Source organism: Sminthopsis crassicaudata, chromosome 1 (genome assembly GCF_048593235.1).
Source record: "Sminthopsis crassicaudata isolate SCR6 chromosome 1, ASM4859323v1, whole genome shotgun sequence".
Lineage (NCBI taxonomy): Eukaryota > Metazoa > Chordata > Mammalia > Dasyuromorphia > Dasyuridae > Sminthopsis > Sminthopsis crassicaudata.
The window spans coordinates 703,234,020-703,250,202 of record NC_133617.1 but is presented as its reverse complement, the minus strand read 5'-3'; the positions used below and the strand labels follow the sequence as shown (position 1 = coordinate 703,250,202).

General features: G+C 43.6%; 1 protein-coding gene across 1 annotated transcript in view; it reads left to right on the top strand.

The window, feature by feature from the left end:
* Positions 1-16,183, top strand: part of SYN2 (synapsin II) — a 240,222-nt gene that overhangs the window by 205,729 nt on the left and 18,310 nt on the right. The window contains 4 exon segments of the mRNA XM_074282912.1: positions 155-173; positions 175-230; positions 1,138-1,240; positions 7,768-7,917. Of these exon segments, the coding sequence (XP_074139013.1) occupies positions 155-173; positions 175-230; positions 1,138-1,240; positions 7,768-7,917 (328 nt within the window).

Below are 16,183 nucleotides of genomic sequence, written 5' to 3'. Positions count from 1 at the left end.
ACTCAAGGGAAATGGGAGAAAGGAGAGAAAAGTGTGAGCTGGCTCCATGGAAGTGAGGCCATTTTTTGCCCTTTTTTCCAGCCAATAACTCATTGTCCCCCCCTGACCTGGGCCTGGCCTGCATGGCCTGGTCTGGCCTGGGTCTTTGTTCTAGGAGGACATCCATCTCAGGAAAACTGGAAGACCAACACTGGATCTGCAATGCTAGAGCAGATTGCGATGTCAGACAGGTGAGTAAGCAAACTTTTGAGCCCATGGAATGACTTTCTGAACATCCCCAAAATGAAAAGTTTACAACAGAAGGGATGAGCAGAGAGTGAATGGACAAAACTGAAGCATTTATTCATTCATCTGTCTATCCATCCAGTCATCTATCCATCTCCCCAAGCCCCTATCTTTTCCATTCTTCCATTCATCTATCCATCTGTCCATTCATGCTACTATCATCCTCCATTTATCCAACCATCCATCCATTCACTGAACAAAATGCATTAGATTTGTAGTTTGCATCCAGATCTGTTCTAGAACATATAAAGAAGTATAAGACCACCTTGCCTTTAAAGACCTGTCAATCAAATTAGGGAGGCAAGACTTGATTGCATGACCAATATAAAGCAATATTTTACAAGCTATTGAGAAGGTACAGATTTTACATGTTCCATGATAGCAACAATAATAATAATGTAATCATAGTTCATTTAATTAGCCCTTGAGAATTTGCAAAGCATTTTACATAAATGATTTCATGTGATCCTGGCAACAACTTGGTTAGGTAAGTATCACATGTCCCATTGTCCCACATTCCTGTTTTGCAAATTAAAAAGCTGGGGCTCAAAGAGGCTGACTTGTTCCTGATCGCAGAAGCGACAGCAACAGAGGAAGATATCACTAAGGGGGTGTGAGTATTAAGCAGGAAAACTTCCTGGATAAAGTGGGCTTGAGTTGAACCGGAAAGAAATGGAAGGACAGAGAGGAGGGAAAAGGATTCTAGACCAAAATCATAACCTATGCAAGGATGCAATTGCAAGAATGACCTTAGGACATGAAAGAGATGGTAAGGGGTTGAAAGAAATGGAAGGGAAAGTTAAGTATTGGATCCATCTAATTCCTCACCTGTGCTTCCCTTTCCGTTCAAAGGTATAAGCTGTGGGTGGACTCCTGCTCCGAGATATTTGGAGGTCTGGATATCTGTGCTGTCAAGGCTGTGCATGGCAAGGATGGGAAAGACTACATTTTTGAGGTAAGTCCGACTCAGGCAGATTGGACTTTATGTTGGATGAGGGAAGGGAAGGGCCAAAACGGGCATCCCTTGGTCCATAACTCTGGCTTTGGGATTAAGAAGAAAGAACCCAGTGACCTGGTGGAAGTTCCTAGGGGTGAGAAATAATATCTTCATATAGGAAAGTGTTTTAAATAATTGGGTCTTATGGTCCTAGGAATCAGAACTTCCCCTATACTGATTCCTCCAGTGATCGAAGAGGGAGAGTTTTCCAATTCTAACTCTTGCTGACCTTTTGTATTATGAAAACCAGAGGCAATACCATGTCTCCTAGACTCCTACTTAGATGTCATCCTCCCTGAGAGAGGGAGAGGAGCTGTACTGTGGTGTTAGAAACAAATAAAAACCTCACCACCTCTGGAGTAAGGGAATCAGGAATGTTGGTTTCTTATCCTACTTCCTGCTCCTAACTTGCTGTCTGACCCTGGATAAATCACAAAGTTTGCACTCTTCCGTCTCTCTTCTCATTTAACTGAATCACTGTGCTAATACCAATTCCTGGGAAGTGACCCCATGTATTTGAATTCACACTAACTCAAATAAATAATACAGTCTTTGCTCCTAGCTGAATGAAAATATATGGCAAAATTTTAACAATGCAGACTACTTCATTAATTAATCTCATTAACCACTGGCACTGGCTGTATTAAGCAGGGGACTGTATACCAGGCACTGTGCTAAGCACTAGGAATGCAAAGAAAGGCAAAAACATGCCCTGCCTTCGAGGAACTTACATTCTAACAGAAATAACCAGGCACTAAGTATGATAGGATCATTACTTTAGACCTAGAGGGACTTAGTGCTCTTGACACCCTCTTCCTCCTCCACATTCTCTTTCCTGCCAACTAGAAAAGCATCTGATAAATGGGAATATCAAGGACAAGGTTTGTGTCTGAAACAAGGATGGAGTGACGGAGGGAAAAAGACATATATAGCACCTACTATGTGTCAGATACTGTGCTAAGCACTTTTTTGGGGGAAATTATTTCACTATATCCTCAAGGGAATTATTGTTAAGTAGTGTTATTATCCCCATTTTACAGTTGAGGAAACAAAAACAAATAGAGGTTAAATGGCTAGGATCACATAACATGTATCTGAGATTGGATTTGAACTTTTCTTCCTTATTGTGGCTTAAGTGCACTGGGCCACTTTGCTGCTTCTGAGGCAGAGAACAATTTTTATAACCTAAAAGAAGAAATTGTCAGCGGTAGATTGTGGTACTGTCTTGTCCTGGGATATGGAGGGACCTTAATCTCAGGGGGTTAGAGCTGGAAGAAACTTCAGAATGTGCCTCTTTTTTCTGGGAGCCCCTCAAAATACACCTTAAAAGAACCCCATCCTCCTATGAGAAGTTCTGCCTAGCTGGCATCAGGGCACGTTTCTCCTACACGTATCCATGTGCACAAAGACCTGTTACTAACCAGGGGGTGGGGAGACCTGGGAGTAGGGAGCCGAATGTCTGGGGCTGTCTCGTGGAAGTCCGATGGATCACACATTGAAAGGCCATGTGCCCCACTTGTGGCTGGGGGTGGATGAGTAAGTTTTGTGGCACTGTAGGTTTTTGCTTGGCTGATGCCTCTAATAACTTCCTTTCTGAGAACTCACCACACCCCTGTTTCCAGCCATGGTCCTTAACCACATTTCTTTCTGCTTCTGCTGCCCACTACCTTGGCTACTTTCTCTCTCTCTCTCTCTCTCTCTCTCTCTCTGTCTCTGTCTCTCTCTCTCTCTCATTCTCTCTTTCTCTCCTCTCATTCTCTCTCTGTCTCTGTGTCTGTTTCTCTCTCTTTCTCTTTCTCTCTCATTCTCTCTCTCCTTTCTCATTCTTTCTCTTTCTTTTTTTCTCTCTCTCTCCTCTCTCTTTCATTCTCTCTGTCTGCCTCTGTCTCTCTCTCATTCTCTTTCTCTCCTCTCATTCTCTCTCTGTCTCTGTCTCTGTGTCTCTGTCTCTCTCATTATCGTTCTCTCTCTATCTCTTTGTCTCTATCTCTCTTTGTGTGTCTGTCTCTCTCATTCTCTCTCTCTCTGTCTCTTTATCTCTCTATCTGTGTGTGTATATAAATATGAATTCTTACTAGGAGCTCAATGACAATTTTGCCCCAGATTAGAGCATTGAGGAAATATTGGGGGGGGCAATGCCAGGAGAAGATAAATTGGGGAAAAAGATATAAGGGAGAAAAGCAAAAAGATAGGAAGAGAAGATGAAGAGGTGAGGGGAAGTCAAAGGGGTAGGAATGGGGGGAGGGAAATAAGAACAGATGAAGGGAGAAGAAATGATGCAGAAATAAGGGGAATGAGAAGGGAGAGGAGTTGAGAAAACAGAATGACAGGAAAGAAAAAAATGGGAAGGAAAAATGAGATAAGGCAATGATGCTCACGGCTGGTGGCCATGACCACTGGATTGCTCCTAAAAGGGGTACATATTTCTACTACTGGCAGAGTTCTTAGGCCATTTATTCTTCTGAACCTCTTTCCTTCTAGGTTTTGAGGGATCTAATGGTGCCCTACAATACCCATTGGAGTGGAGAGTTAGGATCCTAGAAGAAGTTTGGCAGAGAATTGAGATGTGGTTGCTTTCTGCCTTCCTGCCTTTTTTTCCTTTTTCCTTTTCCTTCTTCCTTCCTTTCTCCTTCTCTTCATCCCCTCTTTCCTCCCTTTCCCACCTTTTCTTCCCTCCTTTCTTCCCTCCTTTCTTCCCTTCCATTCTCCTCTTTCTTTACTTCCTTCTTTCCTTCCTCCCTTACCCCCTTCCTTCCTCCCTCTCTTCCTCTTTTCCTTTTTCCCTCCCTTCCATTCTCTTCTCTTTCTTCCTTTACTTCCTTTCATTCTCCCTCCCTCCTTTCCTCCCTTTCTTCCTTTCCTTCCTCTCTTCCTTCCTTTCTTCTAAGATCGAGCCTATACTGTGTGCCTTGCTCCAGGTTTTGTGCTTAAGATCACAGGGTCAGACTTCAAAGCCTATAAAACTAAAACAAGACCCCATTCACACACAGTTGAATATTAATACAAAGTTGTATGTAATAAGGAGCCAGATTTGAGAAATACCATTCCAGAAAGCCTTTTAATTTTTTTTTCTTAAACATACACACAGGAGTTCCCCAAATAGTCAACAAGCATTTGTGTTAAGCATTAAGAATACAAAGAAAAAATCCAAACCAAAACAAACAAAAAAACCAAAACAACACTCTAAATATCTTCTGCCCTCAAGTAATCCACAATCTAATGGGAGAAGTAACATGCAAACAACTATGTGCATCCAATGTATACACAGAATAAATGGAAAGTAGTTTCCAAAGAGCATCTCTCAAGGGCACATTATAAAGCCAGGCTCTGAGCTGAGTTTTGAGAGAAGCCAGGGAGGCCAGTAGGTGAAGGGGAGGAAGAAGTGCATTGCGGGCTTGAGGGACTATTGAGGCTGTTCTACACTGAGGATTATCTGTGGCTACCACCAGCTCATTGGAGGCTTTTCTGGGCCAGCTTTTAGATTGATTTCTCTTTTCATATGTGCTTCACATTTCCTTCAAATTCTACCATTTCTCCTTATGATAGATAACCTGGCCCTAGGGACTTTTGGCCCCTTTTGAGGCAGCTTGATGACACAATGGATAAAGCGTTGGGCTTGGAAACCTGAGTACAAATTCTGCTTGTAATATTGGGCAAATAAATTACTTTATTGATGGTTAGTTATCTTTTAGTCATGTCCAACTCTTGGGGTTTTCTTGGCAAACACTGGAGTGGTTTGCCATTTTCTTCTTCAGTTTATTTTACAGATCAGGAAACTGAGGCAAACAGCATTAAGCCCAGGAACACTCAGTTGGTAAGTGTCTCAAGCTGAATTTGAACTCGGATTCTGACTCTAAACTCAGAACGCTATCTTCTGCACCATTTAATTGCCTGAAGGCAGGCCCTTAAACATTTCCAATTCATTTTTCTCATTTGTAAAATTTGTAAGAAGGAAGAAAGAGAGACAGAGACAGAGAAATAGGAGGAGGGAGGGAAAGAGAGAAGGAGGAAGAAAGAAAGGAAGAAAGGAAAAAAGGAAGTAAAGAAAAAGAAAAAGGAAGGAAGGAAAGAAGAAAAAGAAAAAGACAGAAAGAAAGAAAGAAAGAAAGAAAGAAAGAAAGAAAGAAAGAAAGAAAGAAAGAAAGAAAGAAAGAAAGAAAGAAAGAAAGAAAGAAAGAAAGAAAGAAAGAAAGAAAGAAAGAAAGAAAGAAAGAAAGAAAGAAAGAAAGAAAGAAAGAAAGAAAGAAAGAAAGAAAGAAAGAAAGAAAGAGAAAGAATAAAAACACCCAGGGTTGTTGTAAAGATCAAATGAAATTTCATAATAAGCACCATGTAAATGTTAGCTATTATCCCATCATATATGTGTCTTGGTTATTTAGACGTCACTTCTCACAAATTAAAGAGATGCTGGAGGAGGAAGCGGCTTCTAACTACCAAGTGCCTATAAATAAATGGGAGGTGCTAGTGATGAGAAAGGGCTCTTGCTGTGGATGGGGCTCCAGCCCTGGTTCATGAGCCCTCTGCCCTCTTGGAATGCCTTTTGGAGACTGCTGTAAGAGGGGCATCACTGGGAGAGTTCAGAGGCAGCCAGCTGGTGCACTGGGTTTAACCTTGAGTCAGAAGGACAAATCCGGTCTCAGACACTTACGAACTGTGTGACCCTTGCCAAGGCACTTAACTTCTCTCTGCATCAGGGTCCTCGACCACGACATGGGAACAAGAACAGCCCCCACCTGCAGGGCTGTTGTGAGGTTAGATGTGTTAATATTTATAAAACACTCAGCATAGTGTCTGGCACATAGTAGGTACTCTATAGAAAGCTTATTCCTTTCCCCTTCCCCTTCTTTCAGTAAAATACCTGATGCCTGGAGCCTGTAACACAGACGTGGTCATGAGTGTCTCTATGGGATCAGTGTTCATTTGTAATCTCAGTAATAACCGAACTGACCATCAATAGGGGAAACCAAGAGAGGTCTTGGGCAGAGGCTCCTCCTTCCAGCTGCTCTCCAAGGATACAGGCTCTTCTGATGGCACATTGTATTCCTCCCAAGCACAGAGGGGCCACTTGGGCTGGCTCAGCCCTGTCGTTCAGTGCCATACGCTGCCAAGAGTGCCACTGTGACATGTTGACCCTTTAATGCCCATCCATCCCCAGTCCAATCTGGGCCCAGCTTCAGAGTCCAGAGTTTGGACCAGCAGGGAGAAGTGATGAGCCAGATTTCAGCTCAGTTTAGGAAAGAACTCTCTAATCGATCCCAAGATGGATTGGGAATTCTTTATAGAAAGATCTAATCAGAGATTGAACAGTCACATGTCAGGAACATTATGGAAATTGATCTTTTATTTATGGATTAAGCTTGGTGATCCAGAGGCACCTGTTATGTCTTTTGTTGTCATTGTTCAGTAATTCAGTCCTAACTCTTTGTGACCCTATTTGGGGTTTTTTTGGGAGGAGGGTCGGCAATGACCCTGCCTCTTTGGAGAGCAACCAGGAGGATCCTCTGTCCTAAACCCAAGAGATTTCCCTCTTAATCATCTGCTCAGAGAGTGCTGAGATGAAGCAGGAAAACATTGACACCATCAAGACTCTAATTACAGTGTCTGTATACTGGAGGGGTTTGCTATTTCTTTTTCCAGCTCATTTTACAGATCAGGAGACTGAGGCAAACAGGGTTAAGGGACTTGCCCAGAGTCACACAGCCTTCCATGCTTGCATTCTATCCACTGAACCACCTAGCTACCCTTCTAAGTCTAGAATTCTCTAAAATCTGTCACCAAGAACAGGATATCATTTTTAGTTCATATGTTAAAGACATTTCAATAGAATGTAGGAGTTCTTAACTTTTTTGTGTGCATATCATGGACCCCATTGGACAACCTGGTAAAAGATACACACCCCTTCTTAGAATAACATTTATAAATGCATAAAATAAAATATATAGAATAACTAAGGAATATAATTATATTGAAGTAAGTAATCACAATTTTTAAAAATAAAAAAAAATTTAAAAATAACCCCTAGTTAAGAATCCTCACTCTGGGTTATGTAAAAACAAAAGATAGCAATAAAAGACCATTTAAAAAAAAGGAAAAGATTTTTAATAAGAATTATTTAGTTAAGAAGTGAAATAGCCTATAAGGCTGCACTGCAAGTGTTCAAATAGAGGTTGGATAGCTGCTTGTCAAGAAGCTAATTCCTGCATAAGCTGAGATACTGGAATGAACTACCTTTTGGGTCTTTTCCATCTCTAATCTTCAATGAGAATTCTTGACCTTCTTTGTGTCAGGGCTCCCTTGGCAGTCTGGTGAAGTCTCTGTATACCTTCTCAGAAAAAAATGTTCTTAAATGTACAAAATGAAATACACCAGACGGCAAAGGAAACCAATTATGTTGAAATACATTTAAAATATCTTTAAACCAGTCTCAGAAGGCTAAGAACTGGTGATCCGAGTCTATGAACCTATGATTTTTTTTCTTGTGGCAGGTCATGGATTGTGCAATGCCTCTAATTGGAGAACACCAGGTGGAGGACAGACAGCTAATCACTGAGCTGGTCATCAGCAAAATGAACCAGCAGCTCTCTCGGACCCCTGCCCTGTCTCCCCAGAGACCCTCAACCACCCAGCAGCCTCAGGTAAGCTTCTCTTCAGAGTGGGATTGGAGAGCCACTTACCGATGAGCCAATGGAGTTGGGCTCTGGTATGTCTTGTATTAGTGCCCTATCCCTACAGGGTACAAGGTAGGGGAAGCCGGTGTGTAGGGTGGTGGGGCTAAGGATGCTCACTGATGGACTCAAGATTCCACAATAGAACTCTCAAGGCTCTCTTCTTCTCACTAGAGTATTTTATGTCATGTCTTATTATATTATACTACATTATATCATTCATACACATTTGTATCATGTTACATCATTTTATTATATTATGTATCATATCACATTATGTCATATTATAATGTTTATTACCGGCTCTGAGGGGTTCCAGCTACCCTGAAAAGACCATTCTAGAGCAGGGGTGGGGAACCTTTTTTCTGCCAATGCCATTTGTATATTTATAAAATCATCCATAGTCCATACAAAATTATCAGCTTAAAAAGTCAAGCAATGAGATATTGTTATACCTAGCTTCAGCTCATCCTTGCCTGAGGTTGCCTTGGTAGGGCCAAATGATTTCATGGACCACAAGCCAGATGTTCCCCACTCCTATTCTAGACTTAAGTCAGAGAACCGGAGGATTTGAGTTTCTCCTTGGCTGGGATGATTGGATAAGTTCTAAGAGGAAAGGGACAACTCGGGTGGTTTAAGGATGGGAAGTAGAAACCTAAACCACGCAATCTCCTGTTTCCTAAAGCAGCCTCTGACCCTTCCCAAACCCTGCCTAGGTGAGTAGTGAGTAGAGACCTTCTGTGCTTCATGAGTTGCCAGTGTTAAGTGTCCCAGAGCAGACCTTCACATGCACAGAGGTGCTTTCTTAAGGAGAAGAGGCTTCTGGGGAATTGTTCCTGCATAGATGCTAAGATGTCTCCTCCTCCTCTGAGCTTCAGACCATTGGAAGGGACAGTGCTAGGAAACAATGACACTTCTTTAGAGCTAGAACCATCTTCTAGGAAACTAGAAAAGCCATATTCAAGAAAAAAGGCTTGCTGGTGGCTAGCCAAGAACATGGCTCTGAGCTCCCAAGGGCCAACACTGATCTCTGACACAATTGGACATTATCCAAATATGGCAACCCCCAGCCTCCCCTCTACTCTTCCCTGCAGCAACCCATTCCTTCTTCAGATATCTGGTGTACACCTGTCCAAGCATGAGCTTAAGGCTCCATATATTCTATCAAGTTACACCTCTGGTGTCTGGTTTGCATTTGGGTTATTTCTACAGAATGAGAGGCTTTATTCCCTGTGAAAGGGATTTCAGGTGTCATTCAGCAGGTAGAGCCATTGTTATATGTCAAAGTGGGGGGGGAACCTATTCTGTCAACATAGGGTCAATCAGCCAATCAATCAATAGGCATTAAATCCATGCTGTGCTAAGCCTTCAGGATAAAAATACACAAGTGATCTAATTGCTGTCTTCAAAGAGTTTGCCCTTCACCACCTTAAGTGTCAGAATGGAACTTAGAAATGCTGCTATGTCGTATCATGTCATATGATGTTATATTATTCATGCATTTCAGTTACATTTATTTATCTGTCCTCAAGTTCTCTCCCTGCCATAAAATATAAATTCCTCAAAGGCAGGGAATATCTTTTTTTTTCAACTCTCACTTCAAAGACTTAGATATTTTTATGTAGATATATATTTTTGTGGATACGTTTTATAAAGGTAGTTTTTTATGGATAGCACCTTGAGAATTTGTTTGTTGTAGGGATTCTGAGTGAGGAAACTCTTTCTGTCCATACAGATTGGAAGGGACTCTGTAACCTTAAGTACTAACATTAAAAAGATTGATTAGTGACTTATGAGGGATCATGTGGCCAGTACATGTCAGAAGTAGGATTTGAACAGGAGTTTTCTCGACTCTAAGTCCATCACACCATTCTGACTTCTACCTTGCCTTAATTAAATGATTAAGTGAATTAAATTAAATGTAACATTGACTGGGACACTTCACCTGTGGGGTTTCATAGGACCATAGAAGTCATTAACTCCAACCTCTTTATTCTTACAAAGATGGAGACTCCAAGAGGTAAATCACTTGCCCAGGCTCGTATTGCTAGTAAGGGTCTAGAGTGGGATTTAAACCAGGACTACATCATTTCAAGCAAAATCCCCTTGCTCAGTTTCTTCTTCTGTAAAATGAAAGACTTTGGAATAGTGTCCAGGTTTCCTGCACCAAGATTCCATGACTGCTTCTTTTCTGTAAAACGAAAAAACTGGGGGGTTAATGTTCTCTGACGCTCCTTTCCCATCTACATCCTATGACTTTATGTCTCTATGACCTAACGTTCACGTTTTGGCATTTAAAGGAGTAAACCTCCAATTTTGGGATTCTGTGAGCTCTTTTCTGGCCCCATTTATGTGAATCATTGCCTTTAACCAAGACCCTGTATGAAGGAGGTGCCATAGGGAGTACCTATGACCAAGTTTGGGCGGATGGCTTTGATTAGGTGCCCAGGTTCTCCAGACCTCTGAACAGCCCTCCATGCCCACAGCAGTATTACCTTCCTGATAGTCACCATACTGTGAGCAGACCCTCCCGGCTCTCTGACCCTGGCTCAGAAGGTCTTCCAGGTTCACTACACCTTGGCCAACCTCTAGTTGGCCTTTTTCTACAAATGCACCTCTTGCCAAAGAGCTGAAAATCCATTCCTTAAGATGTTAGTCATTAAAAATTACAGCAGAGCAATTAGGAGAACAAAGCTTAATTGCTTCTCAGAAAGGCAAGCCTATTATTACAGCACTGTACTTAACTAGAAGTGATGAAAAGACTTTCTTTCTTTAAAGGGGGGGGGGGCTGGCTTATAGTTAGATCTCATGATCTTGGAGCCATATTGAGAGGGGCTGTGGGCTGGGTTCTGTCACTCAGTCCCTCTGTGACCTTAGAGTGTATGTTGACATTTCTTGGTCTCGGGTCTTTGGAATTTATTTGTTTGTTTAAATTTAATTTTTAAAGTGTTTTGCAGACAGGCATTGCTGTTAATATTTATCATTGTTTTTTGCTATGTTTAAAATAAGAGGATTGGGCTGAGTGACTTTGGAGGATTCCCTCCACCTCAGCCCCTTCTAATATTTTCACAGTGGCAGGTACTTAGACCACCTGGCTCTTCTCACATGGCCATTTGTAATAGACCTCTTAGGCTGAGATGGAAACCATTTCTCTCCTTCTTTCTGCCCTGAAATCTGGAAAAAGGGCAGAATTGGGACCAGAAGTCACCCTACAATGGGTATATATCCCCTAATATCTGTTTGCCTCAGTTTTCTCATCTGTAAAATGGAGATCACAAGAGTACTTTCCTGGCAAGATTGTTGTAAAGATCAAATAAGATATTTCTAATTGTAGCCGCTATAGAAATCATTTTTTCTTTTCCACACTTGAGGATTTTTCTATTGCTTGTCACAGTACCTGAAATCCTATCTTTAAACTTTGGGTCTTGAAGGCTCTGAAGTTTAGGAAAATTATCTCAAATAAGATAATGTACCTAGAGCACTTTGCAAATTACTAATTATTATCATTAACATAAAATTTGAGCCCCTCTGGGAGGGTGAATATCTTAAGTAAGACAGCATGGTACAGAGGAAAGAATGTGAACCCCAAAGATCTGAGTTCAAATTCTGATCAGTCTGGTTAATAATCCTATGATCTCTACCCCTCAGTTTCCTCATTTGTTAAATGGCGGTGGGAGGGGGTCCCTTCTGAATGGCTAATCCCTTATCAGCTCACACTTTAGTGTGGATTAATGCCCCCCACCCCTTTCATTTCCGAAGGGAACAAGACCAAGAGCCTTCTATTCTCAGTGTGACACTGACACCTGGTGGCCAGCATTGGTGCCAGCTTGCCTTCTCTTAAATTTCCATCTTTAGGACTATTTGCTCTTCCCCAGGCTCTCCCTCACCCCACCACTCTCGCTGTGACCAGCTACCCCTCAGTTTTCTCGGCTAACAGAACAGAGGATTTTAGAGCTGGCAGGGTCCTTCCCTAAAGCCCTCTTCCAGGAAAGATATTTGTACCAGATCTGGTATATTACCGGAGTCTGAGTTCAGATCTTGCCCTGATACCCAGCACCCATCTACCCTTGGCCATGTCACCTTTATTCCTAGACCTCAAGTTTTTATTCCTTAAAATGAAGGAGATGATCCGGATGGTCTCTGACCCTCTGAACCCCAAGTCCTTATCTGCCCCACTTTTTCCCAAAGAAGTTAAATGGCACCGAAGCTTACTCTAGGGGAGAATAACAGAAAAGAAGTCCTTGGATTTCACTCTTTCTGATGTCTCATAAGAATGGCTTTTCCATGTGAAAGAATAGAAATCACATCCCCCTACTGTTGTTGAATGTAGACTCATTTTACAGATAAGAAAACTGAGGTCTGTTAAGCTTTAGGGGTTTGTCCAATGCCACGCAATTAGTAGCAGAGGGAATTCCAGCACATGTCCCAACCCAATCCCTTCCCCGTGTCATGTTGTTTTTCCTTAAGGGAGTATTTTCACTCCCTAATGAATTCTCAGAAGCCAAAAACATTTAAGAGTCAAAGGAATGAATTCCTAATGTTAGAACTTCAGGGAGGAATATAAGCAAGCTGAGAAAAATTTTGGAGGAGTGAAGGGTACTCCTATAAGGAGATGCACAGCCACATACTGTGTATTCACTTATGGGCTATATATGGGGGCCTTCAATATATAAAAGGGGCAGCCTTTCCCCCATGAAAATCCCTGAAGAATGTTGATAATAATAACTAACATTTATATGGCACGTCCCAGAATTCTTTTATATCTTTAATATCTGAAAAATGACATTTGGTATGCCTCATAAATTACTCAGATGTTTGCAAAACATTAAATTATCTCATTTCCTCCTCACAATAACCTTATGGCATATACTATTAATTCCATCTTGCAGATCAGAAAAATAAGGGTCAGAGACGTTAAAACCCCTGAACACAGAGTTGGTACCAAAGGCAAAATTCAAGCTCATGTAGCAATTTCTCTGCTTCAGATAGAGGAGCAAGAATGATTGTCCTCAGGCCAGCAGGTGGGATGTCCTGACTAGACCTTTAATGATTCAGATCCTATTCTGAGTGCCCCAAGGAGATATTCTGAGCTGGACCCTTAGGTAGAACCTCTGTGGACCCCAGAAGTCATAAAAGCCTGAGGAAAAAGGAGAAAGAGGAGAGAGGAGAGGAGGAAGAAAAGGAGGGAGAAGAGAAAGAGAAAGAAGGGGAGCAAGAGGAAAGAAGGAAGAAGAAAAGAAAGAGAAAAGGAAAAAATGAAGAAAGGGAGAAGAGGAAAAAGAGAAGAGCAGGAAGAGGAAGAGAAAAGAAGGAGAAGGAAAAGGAAGAGGAGAAGAGGAGGAAAAGGAAAATAGGTGAATGAAAAGTTGAAAGGGAAGAGAAGAAGGAGGAGAAGGAAAAGGAAAAAAGGAGGAGAAGAGGAGGAAGAAGAAGAGGAAAAGAGGAGGAGGAAAAGAAGAGGAGGAAGAAGAAGAGGAGGAGAAAAAGGAGGAGGAAGAAGAAGAGGAAAAGAGGAGGAAGAGAAGAGAATGAAAAGAAAGGGGAGAAGAGGAAGAAAATTAGGAAGAGGAGAAGGGAAGGAAGAAAAGAGGAGGAAGAGGAGAGGAGCAAAAGGAGGAAGAGAAGGAAGAGAGAAGAGAAGGAGGAATAGGAGGAGGAGGTGGAGGCTAGTGTCAGGGCCCCAGAGGGACTGGCTTAGCCAGAGAGTTGGGGCTGTACATGCTCTGGGAAAGCCAGCACCGGAGCCTGGAGCCCAGGAGGACTTTGAGAACTTGCCAGAGCCCGGGTCCCTTTTGCCGGGGCTGAACCTGCAACCTTCAGAGGGCATTCTTTCGCTCTGCCTCCCTCTCCCGGGGGTCCCGGGCCTGGGCAGCCAGGACTCCAGGAGGCAGCCAGTCCAAAAGGTCCGGCCTCAGCATCCGGCCAGGAGCCCGGCCTCTTTCCCGGGCCAGACCCTGGGACCCTTTCCCAATTTCCTGCCTTGAATACTGCTGAGCCAGCACACGGCCCTTCCTTTATGGAGGGAGAATGGGTGGGGGTGGGGAGGGGAGGGGGCATCTGGCTTCAGACCAAGACTCTCAGCAGTTGACTGACTCACTCGGTGTCTTTCCTTCCTCCGTCAGTGCGGCTGGGCCCTGCGTCCTGCCAGGACCTCAGATGGACAACAATTGAGCCTCCCATTCTGGCCAATCTTGGTTGCTGATAATTGCAGAAGGAGAAGGGCCGGTCTCTGCTGTGGCCTCCCTCCGCCCCCAGCCCCACTCCCTCTTCTCCCTGGTGGGCTGGTGGAAACTTGCTTCCTACCCCATCTCTTTGGCTGGAAGCTGGGTCCCCTTCCCTCCTGCATCCCCTGGGGACCACTGAAAAGTTCATAGTTTCCATGAGCAGCTTCAGTCACTGAGCCTCGAGTCCTGAGTGCTTAGAGAAGGCCGGAAGGGCCTGAGAGCACAGTGTGACGACCAAGGGAGTCCGGAGGTCTGGATTCTAATTCCGGCTCTGCTCCGGACTTGAAAAGTGTCCAAGATCACATCTTGCTCTCAAGTCACTCTTCTGGTTTCCTCTCCTGCAAAGGGAAGGAAGATTTCCTCGCTCTAAGTGTCCCCCAGGTGCCAGGCTCAGGACTAAGCACTGGGAACACAAGGAATACTGGGAATACTGTTCCAGCTCTAAACTTTCGGGGTCTTGTGACCAGATTATTTCATCTAAACCCAATCACTTTACAAATGAGGAAGCTGGGGATTAAATGTTTGATGTGACTCAGTGAATTCATGGACCAGCATCTAAGCTCCTGTTTTCTAGTCCTCATATCTCCAAGGAGGAAATTCTGATTGAGGCTAGAAGATGAAGGCCATCCCTTGGAAATCCTGGGTCTCGAATTCTCACTTACAATATTTAGGAAACGCGAGGTCTTAGAGATCTTCTATTCCAGCCATAATTTAATTAACAAGGCAGAGCTTTACCCAGGTCTGGGAGGGTTGCTTCTACTAATGCATACTCCCTCTTCTTTCTGGGGAACATTTCAGGACAATCTTATCCTTGGGTCCTTTCCTCTCTGCCCCCCAATCTATAGAAAATATTACCATATTTACTGTGCCTAATAGGCTTGGAAAGACAAAAACCCTTCCCTCTAGGAGATCTTGCCTTTCCTCTCTGAGAACATCCTCTCAAGTCTCTCTGGTTATTTTAGTTTTGGAGTGTAGGTGAGGTAGATTGAACAGCTCCCACACTTTACCTCTGCTTCTATTGAGGGCCCAGCTGTGACCCTCTGGATACCAGAGCCCCCTGTCAGGGCTGGCATAATACCAGCTGGCTCCAGGCCCAGCAGCCAAAAATATCTCCCCCATTTCCTTTCAAAGGGTTTGCAATTCCACTATTAGAAATTCATTCCTTTGGGGCGGAGGCTTTAGGGGGCCTTCTCAAAAATGCAAATAATGCTGAAAGAGGAAACACCTTGAGCCATTAGGAGCTAAGACTTCAGCCCCTGAAAGCAGGCCCTGGAGAACGGGATGCAGGATGCTCCAGAGGGCCTGGGAAGGGAGGCGGGAAGATGCCAATTTACACTTTGCTGACTCCCCAGTTTTGCCCTTCCCCTCTGCCGTTAGAGCTGCTCAGAGCTCCCCGGAGACTGTCAGCCTCCGCTCTGATCGCCAGGGCTCCCACATCCCTGTCTCACTCCGACAGCCATCACCGATTGCCAGGGCTGCCCACCCCAGGAAGGCTATTTAGGAATGGGGCCAGAGGGCATCCAGCTTTTGTCCCTGGTCCTGCTGGTCTATGGCCTGGCCTGCCTGCTGCACATCCCGAGATGCTACACGACATTGCCCACCTGTTTCCTTGGGCCTTGGTTGAGAATCTGACCCCCAACCTTGCCTCCTGTGCTTGTTGGGTTCCATTCTGTTTTCCTTAGGCCTTCCTGCCTCACTCAGCTCTCTGAATCCTGACCTTCAACCTATAAAAGACCAGGCTTTAATTAACCTCTGAATGTAGACTACTACCTACTTAGCTCCAAATCATGCACGTATCCCCTGGGTTTTCCTCATCAAATTTGCCTTTGGGACTCGAGATAATCATACCTCTACTAGGAAATGAATTGTTGCTCCTCTGCCCTTCCCCAGAAGAACATGGTACTTTGGAAAGAGCATTAGTTTTGGAGGATCTGAGTCCAAATCTGACCTGTGATGTTCGATCTTAGGAAAGCTGCCCACCCTGCCTGGGAGTCACCTATAAAATGAAGGGG